The sequence below is a fragment of the Ambystoma mexicanum genome, chromosome 6p (genome assembly GCF_040938575.1).
Source record: "Ambystoma mexicanum isolate Mex_15411 chromosome 6p, UKY_AmexF1_1, whole genome shotgun sequence".
NCBI lineage: Eukaryota > Metazoa > Chordata > Amphibia > Caudata > Ambystomatidae > Ambystoma > Ambystoma mexicanum.
In genome coordinates, this window is record NC_090935.1 from 774,019,112 (window position 1) to 774,040,213 (window position 21,102).

Genomic DNA, 21,102 nt, shown 5'->3' on the forward strand with positions numbered 1-21,102 from the left:
CGTGCACAGAAAAATCAAAAGAATAATGATATTACTTATATAATTTTGACCAGTCCGCACTATGAGTTATCGATCTTTGTAACTTATGCCCTGGTCAAAAAGGGGTGTGGCTTCCCACATCACATGGTGGAAGAACTGGTTTATCCACTTCCCCCAAGCTCAGCTGGCTCTCACAGGCACTTCTCCCAAGAGGAAGCCACTTTACGGCCCCCCCAATATAACATTTGCCTGAGTCCATTGTTCAGTTTCCTGCAGTCCACAGGTAATTCAATCAGAGAGGTGCCACATCCTTTTTGTGGGGGCAGCAGAATGCAGCCAGGCCTGGGAACACAGCTGTTGATCCAGTTTCAACTCCTGTCGGGGGTAGTTGTCAGGCAGAATCCAGTTTCATTAAGCCAGGTTTCAGCTAAATGTCACTTTTTGTTCCCAGTTTTCTACATTCAAATCAAACTGTCAATTTTTACACATGCAGCTAGAGTGCTGATTCTAAGTTCAAAACTATGACATTTCAACAGTTACAAACTATGTGACACTCAAAAGTAGGTCCCTCATTTAATTTAAACATTTCGATTTTAGTGGTTTTCAGTTCAGTTTAACTTAAGCTGCTGACCTCCACAGCTCAGCCAATTTTGTTATGAACATTGTTTTGGGGTCTTTTTCTTTCCAGATTGTGTATGCACACAAAACTTCATTCTGCCAAATATCTGCTGGTGTTCAGTGAGATTTTTGAATATCCTGCAATGTTTGACATAGGCATTTTTAGCTTGCATTCAGAGAAACCAAGGTGATTTCAAAGGGCTTTTTAAGTTAACAGGCACTGCTGTTTTTCCTTTGGCACACATTCCACTCATGGCACCTCTGGCCCATCACGCTCCCACTGGTGGGTGGAAGGTTAGGCAACCATTTTGGTGTGCGCAAAAAGTGCGCGGTTCTCCTGGATTCTGGCGCACAAGTGGGCTTTTTGGCCATCTTGGATTTTCTAAGCCCACAGCACCAAATGTTGCAGCTTAATGACTCAAACGTGGGTCAATACACCTGACAGGTTTGACATGCTGGGGTGTTCACTTGGGAAATGTTCACATGTGATGTGTACAGGACACTGAGGGTCACTTGATTTCACATTCATATATTGAGTGCATGTCCCTAATGACACACACAGTTGCACATTGATCCAATACACGTACAACCACCCTTCCATGGCCACAGGTGCACACAGATTGCCTTCTCGGTCCTGCTGTGTCCCTGCAGCGCGTGATCTATTACCATTTGGGTATCCTGTACATGCGTCATTTGGTTATTTATTTGATTTGTCCTTTTCATGTGTTGCTCAAGGTGTATCTGCAACACAATGGCTGCTCACTGTGCTGTGTGCTGAGCAGTGTGTTGCAGGAGACACACACAGCACACGGGTTCGGGAGTAGGGATTTTGCCGTGCCCAATGTGCATGTGAACAGGCATTCAGTGTTGTGTTCATGCTACGACTGGTGGAAAGCATTTGTGTCTGACTTTGTATATGTGGGAGGTTGTTGGTCAGTCATTTCATCTGATTCCATGTCAGGCATCATTGTCTCGGGCTAGTTTTCATTTATGACGTGTCACTTCGTATCTTATTGGTCATATGTTGGGCTTTTGCTATTGGTGTCATGGTGTAGCAGACAAGGGTGATGTGGGTTGGGAGGGTTTGGGTGACATACCAGGGATTGTGATGGCCTGTTTTGCGGGGGGGGGGGGGGGGTCATACACACCTTGCATGTGTTCCTTTTGGTCACACAGGATTGCTAAGTAGCTAGGGATGCACACAATGTAGCACTTCCGTGGCAACATTCTCAGGGTGGTAAGGTTGTGACAGTTGACTGTCTTTGTCATCATCGATTGTCACCTGGTATGTGCCAGGCCTGTGTGCACTCCGCAGGGGTGGGAGATTAGGTGAAAAATGTGGCCACAAGCTGGGTCCGGGCTGCCTCTCCACATGCTCTTTCCCCTCCCATGGGCAGCACCTGTGTCTGTGGTTGGGGATGTGGGGGCACCACCATGTCCACCGGTACGTCCCGCCGTGTTGCAACATTGTGCAGGACACATGCTGCCACAATGATCCTGCACACTACTGGTTGTGCATATAGTAGCTGGCCGCCAGAGCGGTCAAGGGAGCGGAAGCTTGACTTGAGCACTCTGAATGTGCGCTCCACTATGCCCCTGGTTGCAATATGGGCAGCGTTGTATCTTACTTAGGGTGGTGTGGTGGGGTTCCGGATTGGCGTCATCATGTGGTTGCTCAGAGGGTAGGCACTGTCCCCTGGGGAGGTGATAATGGTTGTGATTATTGGGTTCGTGTATTTGTCTGTGTGTGACATGCATGCATGTGCACAGGCATTTGTACTCACCTAGGAGCCATGTGTCGCCATGCTGCCCAGCTTCCATGGCCCGGCTCAGGGCGGACATTCTGTATATGAAACTGTCATGGGTAGAGCCAGGGTAGTTTGCATAGACAGAGGTGATGATTCCCTTTGCATTGCATACGACCTGCACTTTGATGGAATGCCAGTGCTTGCAGTTTCGATAGATGTGCTCAGTGGCCCTAAGTGGACGTAGGGCCACATGGGTGCAATCTAGCAATCTATAGCACCTAGCACTTTGGGGAAGTGTGCCACCCTGTAAAAGTCCTGGACCATGGCCTGCCTTTCTGCAGGTGTTCTGCGCATGTATATGTGCCTGCGGACTGAGGGGCGCGCAGTGATGATTGCCAACACCTGGTGAAGGCAGCGTGACTCCATGGCCTGCGAGACCCCCCTGCCACTGTGGCAGTTGTCCGTTGAAATTACCCAGTGGCCAAAAAATGCAGGACATTGAGCACCTTCTCCAAGGGACTCAATGCTTGGGAGCACACGGTGGGGGTGACCAGGTCTAGGATGATACGGGGTGGAAACCTATACATGCCATAGACCTGCATGTCAGGCATCCCAAAAAGGCCAGTCTGGGGAAATAAAATGCGGGCCCTGGCTATTCTCCTCCTCCTGCGGTGTCCCACGATCAGTGCTGCAACAAATGGGGCATTCATCGTAGCTGGATATACGTGTTTGTTGTTTGCACGCACTTTTATACTGTGTGCGGGGACGCTTCCGCCTGCCTTTGTGTGGCGGACGTGTTGACGCCTATGCGCGTCTTTTAGCGTGCACGGGTTTCCCATATTCGATTCCATGAATACGTGTTGTTCGCGTGCGTGTGGGCGTTCCATGTATTTCCCTGCAGTACTTCCCCAGTTACGCCTTCTTTTTCACGCATTGTTCCCCATTCTGCGTGCTCCGCCCCGTGTCCCGCCCCCTTTTTGGTGTGTGTGTCGACGTTGTGCGCTTTCCCAATGCGCGTCACGCACAGCGTTCAGGATGTTGCAATGACATGTGTGCCGTGTGCGCTACACACGGGTTTGGCGCACATCTCGAGGGAAACACGCGCAGGGACTTCCATGGATCGCAGGTGTGCACCTGTTTTTCACATTTGCGCCAGCTTGCGCCAAGATTTCCGGCACACGTTTGTTCCATGAATCGGCCCATAATCTCTAGTAGTTTCTAAATACCAACTATTAATGTGTTCATCAAGAGCATCTAGATCAGTTTCCTTGTTTGTTTAATGTCATGCAACATATTCGGAGACAGACAATTTTTGCAAACAACATTATCTTTAAATATGGAGCGTTGTTCTCAGTGATGTGGGGTGGAAATACAGCCCCAGAGTGACAGAGATCGAGATGGATACCTATTGGAAGATGTAGGCCAGTTCAAAACTTTTGACTTCCGAGATAAAGCCTAGGGAAGGAACACAAATGGGCCTCCCTCAACTTTGTCAAAATGGAAAGGCACTCAGCTGAAGGAGAGTGTGACTCAGAACTGTAATATTGCTAACTGTGTCCAATATATTCCAAAAAGACATGTGGGGCTGCAGATGCTGATTTCGTGTAAACTTGGAAAAGGCACATTTAGACAGATCCAAAACACCAGCAGTACACATGGGAAAAAATACATTGAAATGCTGTACATTTTAAAAATACAAGGAAATGTAAAAGGTGAAGCCAAGTGACATATTTAATTTGTCACGGAGAAAGACACTTACTTTCCACAAATAAACTGACATTTAAATGGAAAGGCCTACTTGTTGTAGAAGTGAACAATAGTTTCCTATGTTAACTGTGGCCTAGGGGTGAATACCAAAAGTGAACTTATATCTGTTTAAATATTGTATTGTAGTTATAAACAGCAGGACCACATGTGATAAAAAATGTCATGCTGAACACATCTTTTCAATTTAAAATGCCATTGTGTTAGAATTATGTATGTAGCTTGTTTTCCTCACTGAACTGAAAGGTCTGTGCCTCTGAAACTGTGATCTCAAGACCTTTGGGCTGGGTCCACCAAGAAAAGCAGGCCTGGTTTTCAGTTTAAAATACAAAGAAATACAAAGTAGAAGATCAGAATTGTGGAGTTTATAGATAAGAGAGCCAGCAGAAATTACCTTTACGGTCAGGCCTCCCCATTAACTGTGCATTAGCTTCGAACAGAGACCTTTGAAGACACTTAATGGCAGGGTGGAATAACATGAGCCAGGCAGATGTACTTGCCATCTGACTGTGAATAAATGAAACTCAGGACGGGCTTTTTTGGGAATATGAAACTATGACCGTCCATATGTATGCATTGCTATTGATTAACATTGGGCCCCCGTTTCTTGAATAAAAAGATAATTGTGCATCACAGTGAGCTCATCCAGGATGCATATCAAAGATCACAGAATGTCCGTCAGTTCTAGGCATCTCTTAATATTCTCTGATGTATAGAATTTGAGTTAGGAAGAAAACCATGATCATGAACTTCTCATAATTCAGAGAAATTCGAAAGTTTCTGAACTGATAGAATGCAAAATTAATGCTTGAATAGAGGAGTGGCATATTTGTCACTATTTCGGCTCAGGAGCAAATCGCGAAAACAAAAAAGGTTGCTCCTATCAGGAAGGCGGTGCCAAAATAAAACAAGTATTCCCCGATTCGACATAAAATGTAGAATTCAACAATACATATGTTCATGCAGTTATCTGAAAAATAAAGGTAGTTGCCATGTATAAATATTTTGTGTAAAAAACAGAATGAAAAAACGGATGCATCTTCCTCCTCCCCCATTATCCATAATACAGACCTCTAAACTCCTTGCCCTATCAGCTGGCGGATTAGTAGGAGGGGGAGAAAGAGAGATGTCCAATCCGTAGCGTGGGAATACTCATAACATGTAAGTGTCATCAGCTCTATAAAATATCAGTTTTTAATCTAAATAGGAGGTAGACAGAAGGGAAAAAGAAAGGAGAGCAGACTGACAACAGAGAGCTGACAGAAGGAAGGCTGACACCCAGGAGAGCCGATAGACATTGGACACTGGGATGCTTCCTTGGGACTTTTGCCTAGAAGCTGGGAGCCCTATCCGAGACAGAGGCCTAAAATCTGGCTGGAGGGACCTTGCTGTGAATAGGGACCAGAGGTGTGAGCTGCCTACCTATTCCCGAAAGAGGGTCTGAAATCCGACTGGCCTCTTGAGCTAAGAACAGAGATCTGCCATGTAAGCAGATATATCCCAAAGCTATCAATTGTGTGTGGAGCTACCTGCCTTAATCCCTTTCTATTAATGGGTGGGGGGAAAAACTGGGTAGACCCTGACTGCATTTGACTAAAAAGATTTTTTTTAAAACTATCCATTTAAAATGAATTGTGTTGGGAACTACCTGCCTTAATCTTGTCCATTTAATTGTGGGTAAGGGGGGAAAGAACCGTGAAGACCCTTAGCACATTTAATTAAAGTTAATTCAACTAATTCCAATAGAGAAAAGATCGCAGAATGTGTTTTGTAACAAATCGAAACTAAACACATTTCATACCCAGTGTGTTATAGCCATCCCAGACAATAGCGTACGTGGGTGACTCCACCTTTCTGAAACCCCTGACTTCCTTACAGAAGGGGGGTGTACATAATCCCAAAATAAGTAACGCTAAAACTCAGCCATTCAAGTGAATGTAGAGTGTGCAAAACGACATTTCCCTTGTATTCACTTGCATCCCAAATCAGAATCCTAAAGCCCTGCATTGTATTCAAATAAAAATAAAAAAAAATGTTCCCATTTATTTATTTAGTATTTGTGCTGCTTATATAGCGCGAAAAGCCCAAGGGCATCTGGGCGCTTGCTTACATAAAAAGATCATAATTGTTTACAATTTTCTTTTCATTTTATACATTTTGCAGCTTTTATATTTTACAATGATATACATGTCTGGGTGGATTTAGTAGTGGGATACAGAATGCAAATGGCTGGCGAGGCTTTAGTACCGTGGGATACAGAATGTAAGGTGCACCAGTGTTGTACGTTAGTCTTACAATTTATGAGTGAAGAGGTGTGTTTTAAGCGGTTTAAACACCCTGCATTTTATTCAAGTAAAAAGCCCAACACGATTTTCCCATTGAGTTCCTTTCCCAAACCCTCCCTTTCTAGTAAAATGTCGAAACGATTTCCCCGATGCCTAGGATTGGGGGTTGCTGGGAGAAAAGAGCATGGGGGTAAACACATTTTTTTTATGGTAACTGAAAGTCTATTAAGAAATACATATCAGTCAATTGATGAAAGTCATTTGCCTTGGTGATTATTGTGTTGTGCCACGGAGTTGGTGGCTGCTGTTGTGACATTTTGTTTTTGATTCACTGTAGAAATTCTAATAAATATACATTGTTATTTCTATACACCGGCCTGGTTTCTAGCCTATTGGTGATACAGAGGGTATCTGCTGAATGGTGTTATACAGGTTGGAGGCCTAAACAAATATGAATCTGCTAAGCACTTTGTTGTGCGATGCAACATCTTGATCGGGGGTTGGGGGGGGGGGAGGACTCCCTGAGTTGAGAGTGACCGCCCAATAAACCGGCACAGTAAAACAGATACTATTCTACTGGATTTGAAAAAAAAACAGAGCACATGAAAAATATACCTACGTATAAAGTGCAATCAATATTTTAAAATATTGAAATGTACAGCATGAAAAAGCATTCTGTGTGCAGACAAACAGTTGAATGGCAAAGAACAATCCAAACTGCCAAGGGCTAAACATAGCGATTCTTTTTGCAGCATGTATTATATGTATGAACCTTGTGACTTGTTACATTGCAAGCAAATATTATAACAAATTATGTAAAATGCTTTGTGTTTGTGGCATCAACGTAAGCACTTGGCTAGAGTGCCACATATTTACTATTTACATATGGCTCTTTCATTTCATCCAAACCGCCCTTTTCATCAACACATATTGCCACTATCTTAGCCCCAAAATATTCCTGCAATGTGGCCCTTAAAGCTCAGTGAAGCATTGTCTATCGTTTATCCACTTAGGTGTTCCTTATCATTCTGCAAGGTTTATTCAACAGGGGTCAACATGCCTGCACATGCAAGCCCTGTCCAGAATGTGCATATTGCTATGTGCTCAAGCACGCTTTCTTGCCAGAGCGTTGGTGGACCAGAGGTTGAAACATTAGCCTGGGAAGTTAGAAGCTCAAGGAACTATCAGTTCCATCCTCCCTATTAACAATTATTAACAGAGTATAAACAGCATTTCTTTTCCAGTACACCCCAAATATTTCACTAGATAATTGACCAATATTTGTTTTCCATTCAGGGACTTTAGTTCTGCAGTTCTACTGAATTTGTTACTGGGCAAGCATGCACGGAATGGACTGAGGAATGATGGCTTATATAACTGGTAAGGTGATGGGAGGATGATTCTACGGTCGCCTGTACGCAGAGAAAATCTTTGATTTTTTTTCTATCTTTACACCCACCACCTGCACTGCAGTGCTGCATGGCAGTAGCATGTCCTGGTGCTGCTCTTCTGTCCCTCCTCTATAGTAACTGTCAAGGGTACATTGCACTTGTATTCCATCCCAAAAAAGGCAGCAATGGTGGCATTAAAAGGTGTTACTGTACACTTTGAAGGTAAACCCTACTTAGAACGAAGTTGCCACAAAAAGAAAGACAATACGTCTGTGGATGTATCAAAGATTCTTGTAGCACCTAAAACAAGAGAGAGATTTCATGTCCCCCATCACTGCAGTCTCAAATCTGAACAGGGTATTTGCCAAGACACGACCGCATGACATTGTCAAGCTCTAAATAGAGGCCAAGATGTTCTAGCCAGGGCAGGCCATGCCACACAAATAGCTGAGGTTTGTCAAAAGACTAGTTTTGGGAAGCTAAGCGTCCACCTTGTAAATGAAGACACCTGAGAAGAACCTCCCCCAAAGGCTAATAAGTATTCATAGTGTGGTGTAAGGTTGCCTTCATTACAAAAGTAAACTATGGTGCAGTGTTTCTCTTTCCTGTCTCTAACCCTACTTAAAAGCAGTACATATTCTACGGGCCTTGTTGCCATTTGATATGAGGTACCAGCCTGCATATATGCTCTCTTTACCCAGGGATATTTGTGAATAATGGACAGCAAAGAGCCATTGAAAAAGTTAAAGTTACTCTTGGGTCGAAACGCAGCATTTTTCGGGACTCTTGCGTGAAGCTGTACACACCTCCTGCGCTGGATGTTGCTTCCGCATGCTCTCTGCCTCAGTCCTTTTAAGAGAGCAACACCATGGAATCTCATAAGTGGGGATGGAGCCGGTGGCAAATGGAGGAAAGATCACTAGGAGGTGTAGTACCCATTATAGGGAGTATATCAAAGTTACTTACATATAGATATGTTCTCCACCATTGGCATTTGTCTAAAGATTCACTCGCCTATTGACTATTTCCCAACACAGAAGCAAGAACACCCCTGGTTAAAAATGTTAATATTCTTCTTTAGTAATGCATGTGTGTCCCAATCATTATGTATGAGGCCTTCATTAAGGCTCTTTTCTATGGCCAGTAAAGCTTGCTTAACTACCACCAGCCCCAATGACCCCCAAAATCGACCTCTATCATTCAACCTCAGATTAAGGCATGTGAGATTAACAGTTAAAGCAACCTCTGGGGAAGTCTCTTTGGTTGCATACACATCTATAAACGATGCCAATGCTGAAGAACTAAACCTAGAGGTTCACAGGTAAGTAACATCGATTTCTCTAACAGTGGAACTTTTATAGATTTACATACTTTGTGAATATCCACAGAGTAGTTACAAGTAAATACCTGAGAGGTAGGACCAGAGGTTGGCTTCACTTGAAATGATTCTCTGATTCACCTTGGTCCACCAGAGTGTAAGATCTGGGTTCTTTGTCATTAAAATAGTGCTTATGGAACACCCTGACAAACTTCCATGTCGCTCGCTGCCTTGCAGATTTCCCTTAATGGGCCGTTCACCAAGAAAGTTGTTTTCACAACTTAACCTCTTGTGGAACGTCCAGTTACCCTTCCTAGCAAATGTTTATTTGCAAGCTTGTAACAATACTTATTTCAGTCAACTACCCATCTCGTGATGGGCACATTTGTGCCAGCCTGGCCCTTGTTAACTAACCCATAAACCAAGAACGGTTGAAATGTCTTCCCGAATTTCTTTGTTCTGCTGATGTAACAACTTACACATTGTGAATGTTGAGTACATGCCAATAATGTTCAGCTGATGACAACAGTTCCTTGAAAAAGATTGGTAAACTAGCCACTAATTTCAAGTGATAAAGGGTTGCTACTCTCAGTAGGAACTGTGGATGGAAAAAAGTGGCTTTACACCTGGCTGAAACTTAAGAAAAGGCTTCGATGATTAAATAAACTTTGATTTTTGTCTACCCTGTAAGCCTATGATATGACGTAGGCTTAAAAGGAGACGACATGAGTCTGGAGTGGACTACGCTTAACTTGAAGGACAGTGCAGGAGAAACTTACAGTATAGCGAGTACACATTTTACAGAATGCTCGAACAAGAGTGCATGAGTGAAAGTGTCCATTCCAGACTAGGACTAAAAAAAGATGTATAGTTTACTTCGTATAAATAAAATGAGTTTTCTCTTTAGATACACATGAAGTATGACATTCATTAAACAAAGTAGGGTCATAAAATATAGAAGGATCATACCCTTGATGCTCTCTTGAAAACTTCCTTTCTTGAAGCAAGATAGTGCGAATCCTGTGATGTCATCAAATTCGGTAAGAGGGGTTGCCATATAAGTTTGGATTGCCTTATCATAGTGACCAGTTGAGCTATCAAAAAAAAGGAAAAAAAATATGACCTTAATGGTGATTCAGATACTCTTATAATGTGTCTCTCCCTCCTAAACCGTTGTGACCAACCTGCCCAGAAATCTCCCTCAAAGATGCTGCACAATCCAGCAAAACATTTCGGAGTGTGGAATGGTCTGTACGTAAGCCCCCAATACGTGCTAGGGTCCCACACATTACCTGTTAGCGAGATTTTCTTTTTGCAAATATTACCCTTTCTGTCCTGAGTTTACTAACACTACTGTTGGAGCAACAAAGATGTTTTTTCATTCACTTTGAAGATGAGCAAGACTTTTTTGTATCTGCCTGCGCTTACCTCCTACACTTACTTTGTTTTGGATTCATCAGGCCCTCTTTTGAAGGTGTCATTGAGGAGAGACCTCTCCCCTGTGTTTGGCATCCATGTTTTGCTATGGCAGCTTTCCTACCTAGTTTGGTGTGCAACCGGGTGTTTCTAGGGCCCCTATTGCGATGCCTTTTTGGATGGACAGAATAGACCAGGTCTCTACTGGTGCAAGAGTAGTCATCTTTTTATCATTGCATCACAAGGCATCTTGCATGGAGTGCTGTGGAGATACTTTGTTTCACCCTTTCCTTGTCCTAAAGTAACCTTTTTATTATTTTTCAGACATCCTCTGAACAGGCTGGTGGCAGTTATTCCATTTTTACCATTTGTGCGGGTGTACTATCAGTTGCTGATTTTTTAGCCGTGACAATGCACAAGGACCATATATTCAAAATAGCCTCACCAAGTGATTTAAACCCTGTTCAAGATGGAGTGTCTTTGGTTGGCGGTTCTTCTTCCTTGCTAAGTGAGGGAGGGCTCCCTTTATTCATGCACTTTGGCGGGTTTCTTACAGAAAGCTCACAAAGAAGGATCTTCTGTTCGACAAGGAAGGGCTCTATGAGGTGCCCTTCCTCCATTTGTCTGGAGGGACTAACCAAGTACCTGTCCTGCTCAAGGTACATTGCCTGTTTTTGGTTATCAGAGTGTGAAACTTTGTATTTTGCCTGCAGTTGCCGGAACCCACCAGGCTCATCGTTGCAAGGACTTCTGGCTTGCCTCATGGCTCCTTGTAGGCACCCTTGAGCCTCTGTTGGGATGCTGGAAGTCCACTGTGCTGCCCTACACTAGGAGACTTGACTACTGGAGGACCAAAGTCGCAGAGTTGCTGAGTGCCTCCCGACCTTGCCAGGCTCAATGCAAGCCGTGCATCTGTGAAGTCATCCATGAGGGTCTATCCTTCATCGTGGGACCGAAAATGGGTGTCACCCAACCGTCCTGCTTACCTTAGAGCTATCCAGGGCTGGCCCACGGCGATGGTGTCTGGGTCAGTACTTCTGTGGGTCATCTTTTTGAACTTTAGGAGTGGTAGCTGCTGGTCTAGTCCCTTTAAACTGATTTAAGACTCTTAAAGCCCTATTTCATCTGTTGCCTTTGCTCTGCACTAACTTTCTTCACCAGTACTTTATCTACACTAGCTGGGTGGACTCTCCTAGATTACTCACCACAACACTTTGGAAACTGTGTGGTATGCGTAAAGACGCTCAGAGACTTGGTATAGGCTAGGGCTAGACTTATAATTAAATGGTCTATGTTTTGATATGCATACAACATATTTTCTTACTCTGTTGATTGCATTCATTGGCTGAATAACTGTTGTGATACAAAACTAATGTGTAACCCATAGTGGGTTACCCAACTGTGATCTGCATAGATGTTTGTTTCTGGTTTTTTAACTTACCTTTGAATATTTAAAGTGTGTTTTAGTTTAGTACTGTATTAAATATATTTCTTTATATACTTACCTGTAAAGGTCTATTTACTTACTGTTTCTCCTAAACGTTAGCTGTACTACACAATAGTCCCCCCTTCCTCCATTGTCTATTCTACTTAAGAGAGTGGCTTCTCTAAACAATGGTTGTGAATAGCCTTGCTAACCCTACGTTGTTTTTTCTAAGTCCAGCCACAGGTAGTGACTTTGAAAGCCCCACCCCCAACACTCCCCCATGTAACAAGCCCCAGCACCCCAAGAAACAGTTCCCAAATTGTTACTCCAAGCAGAAGTGTAATAGCATTGGTGTATGCAAGAGGGCGTAGTTACAGTTGTGAAGGAGAAAGAGTCACAGACTAAAAGTACCTGCATTTTTTGTTACTCTTTCTATTGGCAAGAATCCTTCCCAACATGTTCATACAAGTTACACAGCAAAACATTTTCTGGGAGGTGTAGCATTTGTCAGGTGGCTTCAAGCAAATAGATCATGCAGTACCCCTTGGTCAAATGAAGCATCCTGACTGGGGAAACATCCAGCGTACAGAGCTTACAGAACAAATGGGGAGTAGTCCATGTGATACAGCTACAGATCCCAGGAATGGGCACACGCCTTTAGTCTTAAACATTTTTTAATACATTTTTTGTCCATTTCCAAAGCATGTTAGTTAGAATTGTTGATACAACATAAACATTATCAACATTCCTCAACCGTGTTGCAGCACTTTGTCACAAGGGAAACATTACTCCAATATCATCTTGACCAGTTGAGAGTGAAATTAGTCTCTATGTGGCCTGCTCGGTTGCTTCTGTGGGTGAAATTCATTATTCAGTAATGGTGTTAGCACCTTTTCTACCCAGCTCGACTGTTTCTTATGTATTCAGTTTTAAGTTTTTTTAGTTGTTTCAAGGTATAATTGTGGAATGAGTCCATGACATCTTTTGGGTGGGATCTCGCAGGTAGGAGGTTGAAGAAGTCACTCTCAATTTCGTGGATGTGCATCGTATCCTTTAACCAGTCGTCCAGTGAGGGAGGTCTGTGTTCCACCCACCGCTGTGCTATACATCTTCAGGCCAGAAGTAATGTCATTCTTGAGACTCTTAAATTCTATAGTTTTTCCTTTGCATCGAAGCCCGGCAAGCACCCACCAAGGATGGCTTGATTACCAGCCCCAGCAACTCCCTGGCTCCTTGATCTGATCATTTTGGCAAACCCACAAACTATACGTTTAAAATCAGCATGTGCGGTAGCACACCTAGGACATTAATGTGACTTATTTGGATCACATTTCTTCCTCTGAGCTGGTGTAGAGTATAACCTATGAATGAACATGTCATGTACCACTGTGAGTCTGGTGTTTACTGATATGCTTCTGGTTAGTGCACAAATCTCATGCCACTAGTCTTGCTCCAATGCTACTGTTAGTTCCCGATTCAACTTATTTAAGGCCAAGTGTGAGTTTACATGTCTGTTTTTTTGTATGCGTGTTTATATTCTCGAGGTCACTGCTATTAGGAATTGGTTGTCTACTATTTCTTCAGCTATGTCACATTTAGCTGGGGCTGTCGGGGAGTTTGGCCAACTCTTCTTAAGGGCTAATCTGACTCTGCAGTAGGATAAGGTGTTCAATGGTGTACTCCCCTCTATTGCAAGGAATTATTCTAGTATAAGGAATTCCCCTTCATGCACCATATTGTTACATTTGTGCATCCCAAGAACTCTCCTGACCTTTTCACTGTCTGAATCATTCATGGGGTTATGATCGGATGTGCCAGAATCTGAGCTTTCAAGATAATAGTGGCCTTGTTTTCAGGATTTCTGCAATTTTATGCCATGTCTATTTTGTAATTGTGAGAGTGTTTATTCCCTTAGAAGGAGTGGTTGCAGTACTGGCTAGTGTTGCATTAATAGGTGTTTCCCCGCTACGATATTGTTCAATTCTAACATTTGGTGAATAGCCCAAGCCTTGAAGCCTGGATTTTGCCAAGCTGGCCTGTGCAACTAAGTAGTAAAAAAATATATTAGGAACAGTCAGGCCGTCTCTGTCATATGGGAGCGTTAAGTAATTCCTATTCATCCTTTGCTGTCGTCTCTCCCCAGATGAGCTTGCTGAAGATACCTGTGAGTTGATTGAAAAAGGCTTTTGTCAAATAGATTGAGAATTCTTGGAATAGATAGAAGCGCTTGTTGGGGTCACCATTTAGAGTGCCGCTGTTCTGCCCGATAGGGAGAGGGTAGCTGAATCCATTTATCTATTTTCTTGGAGATATGGACAAGGTTAGGGCCATAATTGTATTTGTAGTGTTCTTCTGCTCCGATAGCGATCTGTATACCTAGATATTTGGCAGTGTGCTGTCACCACCGCATTTCCCCATTAACAGGCCTTTCTGTCGCTTTTGTAGTTAGTGGGAGTATTTCGATTTTTTCAAAATAATTTCAATGCCTGCAAATGTCCCCCATATTCTTTAACATATACGATGGTGGGTTGGAGGTTTAGTAATGGTTTAGACAAATGACTTACCCTTGGTAATGTTCTTTTTGATGAATGCTCCTCCCACAGATTTCTCATTCTATATATAATTTCCTGCTTTAGCAGATCTTGGAAAGAAATTTTCAAAAGCAGGGGGGCACTGTGCGACGTCCGAGTCCCTCAACGCTCTTCACATCAGCATCCGGACGTGACGTCGATATCAATAGCTTGCACCATGGCCCGTTGCCTCAGTTCCTTGTCTTTCCCTGCCATGCTCAGTCATTTCGGGGGAGCGCTCAAAAATCATATTGAACGTTGAAGAAAAAAGAGAGATTGCTCTTTTGTTAGATGGGTAAAATGGGAGGACGATGAGGAATCTGTGGAAGGAACTACCATTAAAAAAAACATTACCATGGGTAAGTAATTTATTCTTCTAATGGATTGTGTTCTCACACAGATTCCTCATTTTAGATAGACTTCTATAGGAATAATGTGTAATGGTGGAGGGAGAGCAAGCTTATGTAATTTATCTCACACAACTTTGAAGAACCGCTCTTCCAAAACGTGCATCCTGACACAACAGGGTGACCACGCAATAGTGTTTTAAAAGCGTGTGTTGGGATGACCAAGTTGTCGCTTGGCATATGTCCTGAATTGGTATGCCTCTGCGTATGGTGGTCGCTACTCCTCTCATAGAGTGAGCCCTCAATCTCTCAGGAACTTCCTTTCCGGCCATTGAGTAAGATTCTGAAATGCAAAGGATTATCCATCAAGATAATTTTTTCTTAGTCACTCCGTTACCCACTTATAACTGGTGTAGCCGTGAAAAGTTTATCGTCTAATCTAAAGTTATTGGTTCTTGTAATATAACGACTAACAGCTCTATTTAGGTCTAACCTATGTAATTTTTCCTCCTGCTTGGAAGGATGAGGTGGATTAGAATGCAGGTAACTGATCTTTTGAGACAGATGGAATCCTGAAATAAACTCTGGAAAGAAGGATGGTCATACTATAATTTTTGTCCCTGGAGATGGTCGTGAAAGGTGGCTCGCACAAAAGAGCTTGCAACTTGCTCACTCTGTACGCAGAAGTAATAGCTGTTAGGAATATAGTTTTCCATGTTAGAATCTTGAAGGGACAAGAATCTATTGATAAAACTTAAAAGTATGTTCAAGTCCCAGTTTGGTACCAGAAAAGGGACTGGTGGAAAAATATTGGTTAAGCGCTTTAGAAATTGAATTACTAATGGCATTCTGAAATAGGATCCTTGATCAGTGTGCGCTTAAAAATAGAAAGCGCTAGGGGGCGCGCAGGCGGTGGCAGTCTGAGATCATAGCTCCCTTACTCACCGGGCCGTTATGGGACCAGAGCCTCCCCTAACTTACCCCCCAGTGAAAAAAGGGATGAAGGGTCGAGTGTGGGAACAGCCATGGACCAACCAGGAGAAATTTCGAGCGCTGGGGCCCCCCGCAAGTTGTAGAACGGGACAAGGCCGAAGTGCAACATTGAGAGGAGGAGCCTCCTCCCTAGGGACCGGGTTCTTGCAGTCCCAAGAAGAAGCAGGGGTGAAGTGGCAGTTGGCGTGAGGGGCATTCGGCCCCTTCACATCTGAAGAGCCTGCAGTGTTGGCCGCCTCCTCCTCCCCCCACAGCACCAGGAAGGCCCCTGCAGGAGAAGATGGTGGAAGAAAAGATAGACGGTGCCCCAGTGAGGGACGGAACAGAGGAGGAGGCCCGGAGCAGCTGAGGAGCCCCGTTTCGACTGCCGGAGGTGGGTTGCAGCCTCCCTCCACTTGCGGCTCACCCCCCCACCCTCAGGTTACCGTGTCTCAGCCGAGTAAACGCGAGCGCTGAGGTCGGAAAGGGCCGGCCCCCACCTGGAGAGTAACAGTGAACACAGTGATAGGAGAGGCCCAGGTGGGGAGGCAGAAACAGGAATAATTGGCAGACTAAGGATGGACTGGGGGAAAGAAATATACTTAGCCTTTTCTGCACAAACACAATACAGAGGCTTGACACTGCATGTATCCTCACCCAGGGCTCCCACGTTGTGCCGAGTAGGATCTACATTACCCAACAGAAGAAACAGGCGTGACCAAGTGATTGTATGTCCATGATTCAGCCACAGACACAGGGTTGTGAAGTTTTAGGCAAGTAAAGGTTGCTCACCTCTCTGTAATCCAAGAGGAGATGTCAAGCTGGTAGGGAAGAGCCAGTCAGAATTCAGCAGTTAGAGCTAGAGGAAGGTGAGGGCCCCCCTGGGCAGGGGCATGTGCCCACCCCCTTAGAGAGACTGAGAGGGCCCAGAGACTGAGGAAGATGTCTCAGTGCTGACAGACAATTGCACCAGGTCAGGCCTACTGGCGCTGGGGGACGTGGGAACATAAAGAACTGCTGGGATCTCAGCTGGAACCCGCTTCCCGAAGTGTGGTGTGAGGAGGGGGGAGCTCTATACACTAGAAAACGGAGCCGCCACTAAGTGGTCTCCTCTAATAGGGAAAATGACTGAGAAGGAACCTTATATCAGCCTTCGGGGTAAAGCAGGAAGGGGAATACTTGCCTGGAAAACAGGTGGCGGCGCAGGACCGGCCCTTGGGTGTCATGTGGCCCATTACAGGCAGAATGCAGAGTGAGGACCACCGGCAAGGGTGGCAGTAAAGGAAGGAGACAGCCTGGAGTAAAAAGGAGGACCCTGGGTGGGCAGACACAGGGACTCGAAGGTCCAAAGGAGAGAGAGTGACCCTCGAACACACCTCGGCCCCTAAACCCGCACTTGCACCCTGCGGGCGGCTGGTGGATTCTCTGCTGTTTTTTAGGAGAACTGTGGAAGTCAACTCCCCCTTATAGCCGTTGTGAGCTATTGGATAGTGGCGAGGGACTCCCCGCCCCTCTGCAGGGTGGGAGGAAGTACCAGGCCGGTCGTAGGAGGTTTGGGCCCCCGATCTCGGGGCAGGTGCCCGCCTCCCGGAACACAGGCGGAGGGGGCATTCCCTGAACCGAAGGCATTTGGAAGGTGGAAACATCAGTAAGGGGGTTGGCATAGGATAGAAAGGGAGGGGGCTCAAAGTTTAAGAGGTTCGATGTGCAAGGGGCCGGAAGGTAGCTGGTGGTCTGATCTTTCTCAGGTGATGTCAACCCGGGAGGAATCAGGCGCCGAGGCAGGTTAAGAAGCAGGGTAGGGGTGATCTTTAAATGGGGTAGGATAAGGGTCTTCTCAAAGTGGTGTTTACCGGTTGTGGTGGGACGGATTTATGTGCACAAGCCGCCCTTAGCGCTTAAAGGTCTAAAGAGAGAGAAGATGGGAGGATGGCTGTAGTCCCAGGAGACAAGGGATAGGCCTCCTGAGGGTGGGGATGCTGAATGTAAAGGGGATGAACTTGCCCACAAAGAGGTCTCTGGTGGCTAGGGAGTTTCGTAGAGCTGGCTTTGATGTGATGTTCCTTCAGGAGACTAAATATGCTAGAGGGGAAGACCGGAGGGTTAAGGGCAGCAATACTGGGGGCCAGGCCCCCTAAGAAAAGCAGGGGTTGGAATCCTTATTGGTAAAGGGCTAAGAATGGAGGTCACAAAGGTCTCGGCCGATGAAGAGGTTAGGGCACTCCTGATTTCTGGGACCATACACAAAGTGGGGTTCACATTTGCGACAATCTACTGCCCAAAGGTTTCTGTTGAAAACTCTCCCAAAGATAATGCTCGAAGCTACGGGCCATATAATACTGGGGGGTGATTTCCATATGTGGGCAGATTTTAGGACTGACATACAAACCCGATAGGGAGGGGCGGAAGAAGTATCTAGACCTGTGCACGGGGAGGTCTTGAGAATGTTGGATGTCTATGGGCATATGGCGGCACTTGCATCCGGAGGAAAGAGAGTATACCTTTTACTCGGCTCCACATGGCACTTTCACTAGAATTGATTACATGTACATATCAAGGGGTCTATGGGAGGAAGCATGGAGCTTGGAGATTTCTCTGATTACGTGGTCAGACCATGATTTGGTTTTGGTGGACTTGAATTGGCAAGATATGGTACCCAGGGGGTCTAAATGGAGATGCAATGATTCCCTATGGAAAGACCCGGTGTTCCATGAGGAGTTGTGGAATATTTCAAAACAAATAATAAAGGAGGGGTCTGCAGGAGAATGGTGTGGGAAGCGGGAAAGGCGACATGGAGTGGGATCCTGATCAGTGAAGGGGCTCGGGAAAAACGAGAGCGGAAACTAATTGAAAATAAGTCACAGGCCAAAATCGCCCAGTTAGACCGGAGGGTCAGGGACACTGCTGAGGGGAGGGAAGAAAGGGTCATGGAGGCAAGAGGGAACCGGGAAGAACTACGACTCCTAGAGGAAGGTCAAATAATCAGGAAACTGCAGTTTCTGAAACAAAAGTTCTATGAAAAGTGGCTTACATGGCAGTTAATGGTGGCTTTTCCCGATGGTTTGCTCTGGGCAGCGGCACAAAACAGGGTTGCCCTCTCCAATTTTATTTGCACTCTCTCTAGAACCATACCCCAGCTAATCTGGTTTATTGAACAGTACAGAGATCTCTCTGGGTTTAAGATTAACAGGTCAAAATCGGTCCTGTTCCCTCTGGACAGAGACAAGAACAGAGATATGCATAGGTTCACTGCCCTGGGGCTGGTGGTTGGCCAGGGCACATTAAGATACTTGGGGATTAATCTCACGCGTGATATGATGGATCTGTTTCAGGCCAACTTCCCTGCGCTGCTATCCGGATTTCCGACAGATCTTGAAAGATGGGGACATTTGACCATCTCGTGGCTCAGACGCCTCAACGCCCTTAAGATGGTGTGCTTACCGAGGTTCCTCTATGTGTTTCAAATGCTCCCTATTTGTGTCCCCGAAGCATTTTTCCAGGAAATAAAGGCCGCAGTGGTGAAATTCCTGTGGCAGGGGAAAAAGCTGAGAATATCCTTTCAGGTCCTTACCTTACCGAAAGACAGGGGGGCTTCCTAATATGAAACTGTACTACAAAGCCTCACAGCTGCGGGTCCTTATGCCACATCTCAGAAAGCAGAGAGAGTACCAATGGGTTGGTCTGGACAATCTCCACCTGTCCCCCGCCTCAGTTGGGGAATGGCTATGGGTGCCTAGAAGCAGGCTCCCCCGTAGAATCCATGACTACCCTATCATGGGCACAATAAGGGACTTGTGGAGACAGGGCATGGAAATGCAAGAGGTGACGACGTGGCCCTCCCTGTTGAGCCACTTGTGGGCACTAGAAATACGTGATGCAATCCCGAATCCAGAGAGATTCCAGGCTTGGTTTGAGGCAGGTCTGAAGCGGGTGGGTCAATTATGGAAGAACAATGCCTTTGTCACTATAAGTGAACTGGAGGGGGGGCGGGGTTTAGGTACCCTATCAGCTTTCTCATACCTTCATTTGAAAGGGGTGTTCATGTGTGGGAAATGGAGAGACAAGATACAGAGGGACCTTGCACCTTTTGAACAGCTTTTAGATAAAGGAACTGAAATGAGGGGCCTGATCTCTGTCATGTACTAAGAACTGGTGAATGCAGAGAAGGGGTCTACGGAAAAGCTGAGAGATGGGAGAATAACTTTGAGAGGGAAATAGACCCCGGTTTGTGGCTGAGACTGTGTAGCGGGGCCTCTCAGACATCGATTTCTAGCCAATACAAACTGCATGCCATCAAGCTCTTACATAGGTGGCAATATGACCCGGTCAGGCTCTCCAAGATGTTTCAGCATGCGAGGCCTGAGTGCTGGCGCCTGTGTGGGGAGAGGGCTGACTACTGGCATATGTGGTGGGGATGCTCACAAGTTAAGATGTTCTGGGATGAAGTGTGGACTGGATAAAGGAAATTGATGGTGTTCAACAATCTAAAATGCCATTCTTGACCCTGTACGGGATGGAGGAAATGGAGGGAGAACTGGGCAAGGTCGGGGGGTTGGCAGCGCCCCTGCTGGTTGCAGCACAGGCCTGCCTGGTGATGAAATGGAAAAGTGCCCGGACTCCAGGTAAAAGAGACTGGGTCAATGTGGCACTGAATATATGTAGCATGGAAAGGATCACTGCAGCACTTCATGTGAGGGCAGCATCCCATGAGACCATGTGGGGGGAATTCATGACCAAATACATGAATAATTGAAGCAATATGTTGTTCAATATAAGGACAGAGATGAGGCGGCGGGTGCCGTGCTAACAGGGGGGAATGGGAAAGAACTATACAACAGGGGACCCCCCGCCCCATTAAATGGACTATGGCCTAAGAACGTGGGAAGGCGCAGGAGGCGGCCAACGACATGTGTGTAATTCATTACTTTATTTCTATCCCACAGCAGAAAACCAAAGGTTTTTTTACTAATGTTTTTTTTAGTTAGAGAAGACTCCGTTATCCGGGGGGAGGAGGGTGTGAATGGGGTGGGGGAAAAGTGGGTTGTCTTGTTGTTGTGTTTGCAAAAGTCTGTTGTTTCTATTCTGTGAATAAAATAACATTTTTTTAAAAATCGCCGGTGAACAGAGGGGGAGTAGACGTGTTGGGCTTAGGACCAGAGCCTTGTGTGCCGCCAGATTGGGGTGTCGACTGCGAGTATGAGAGGAGGAAAGGATTAGACGTCCTCCAGGCTGTGTGCAGGAGGGGCAATGACATATGTGCTGCTGGGA

The 21,102-nt window shown here is 45.3% G+C and overlaps 1 protein-coding gene across 1 annotated transcript in view; it reads right to left on the bottom strand.

Annotated features, from left to right (window-relative positions):
• The window catches only part of SKIC3 (SKI3 subunit of superkiller complex), a 2,336,627-nt gene that overhangs the window by 916,714 nt on the left and 1,398,811 nt on the right, over positions 1-21,102 (bottom strand). The window contains exon 29 of the mRNA XM_069627646.1: positions 10,073-10,197. Within this exon, the coding sequence (XP_069483747.1) occupies positions 10,073-10,197 (125 nt within the window). The remainder of the gene's footprint in view (positions 1-10,072; positions 10,198-21,102) is intronic.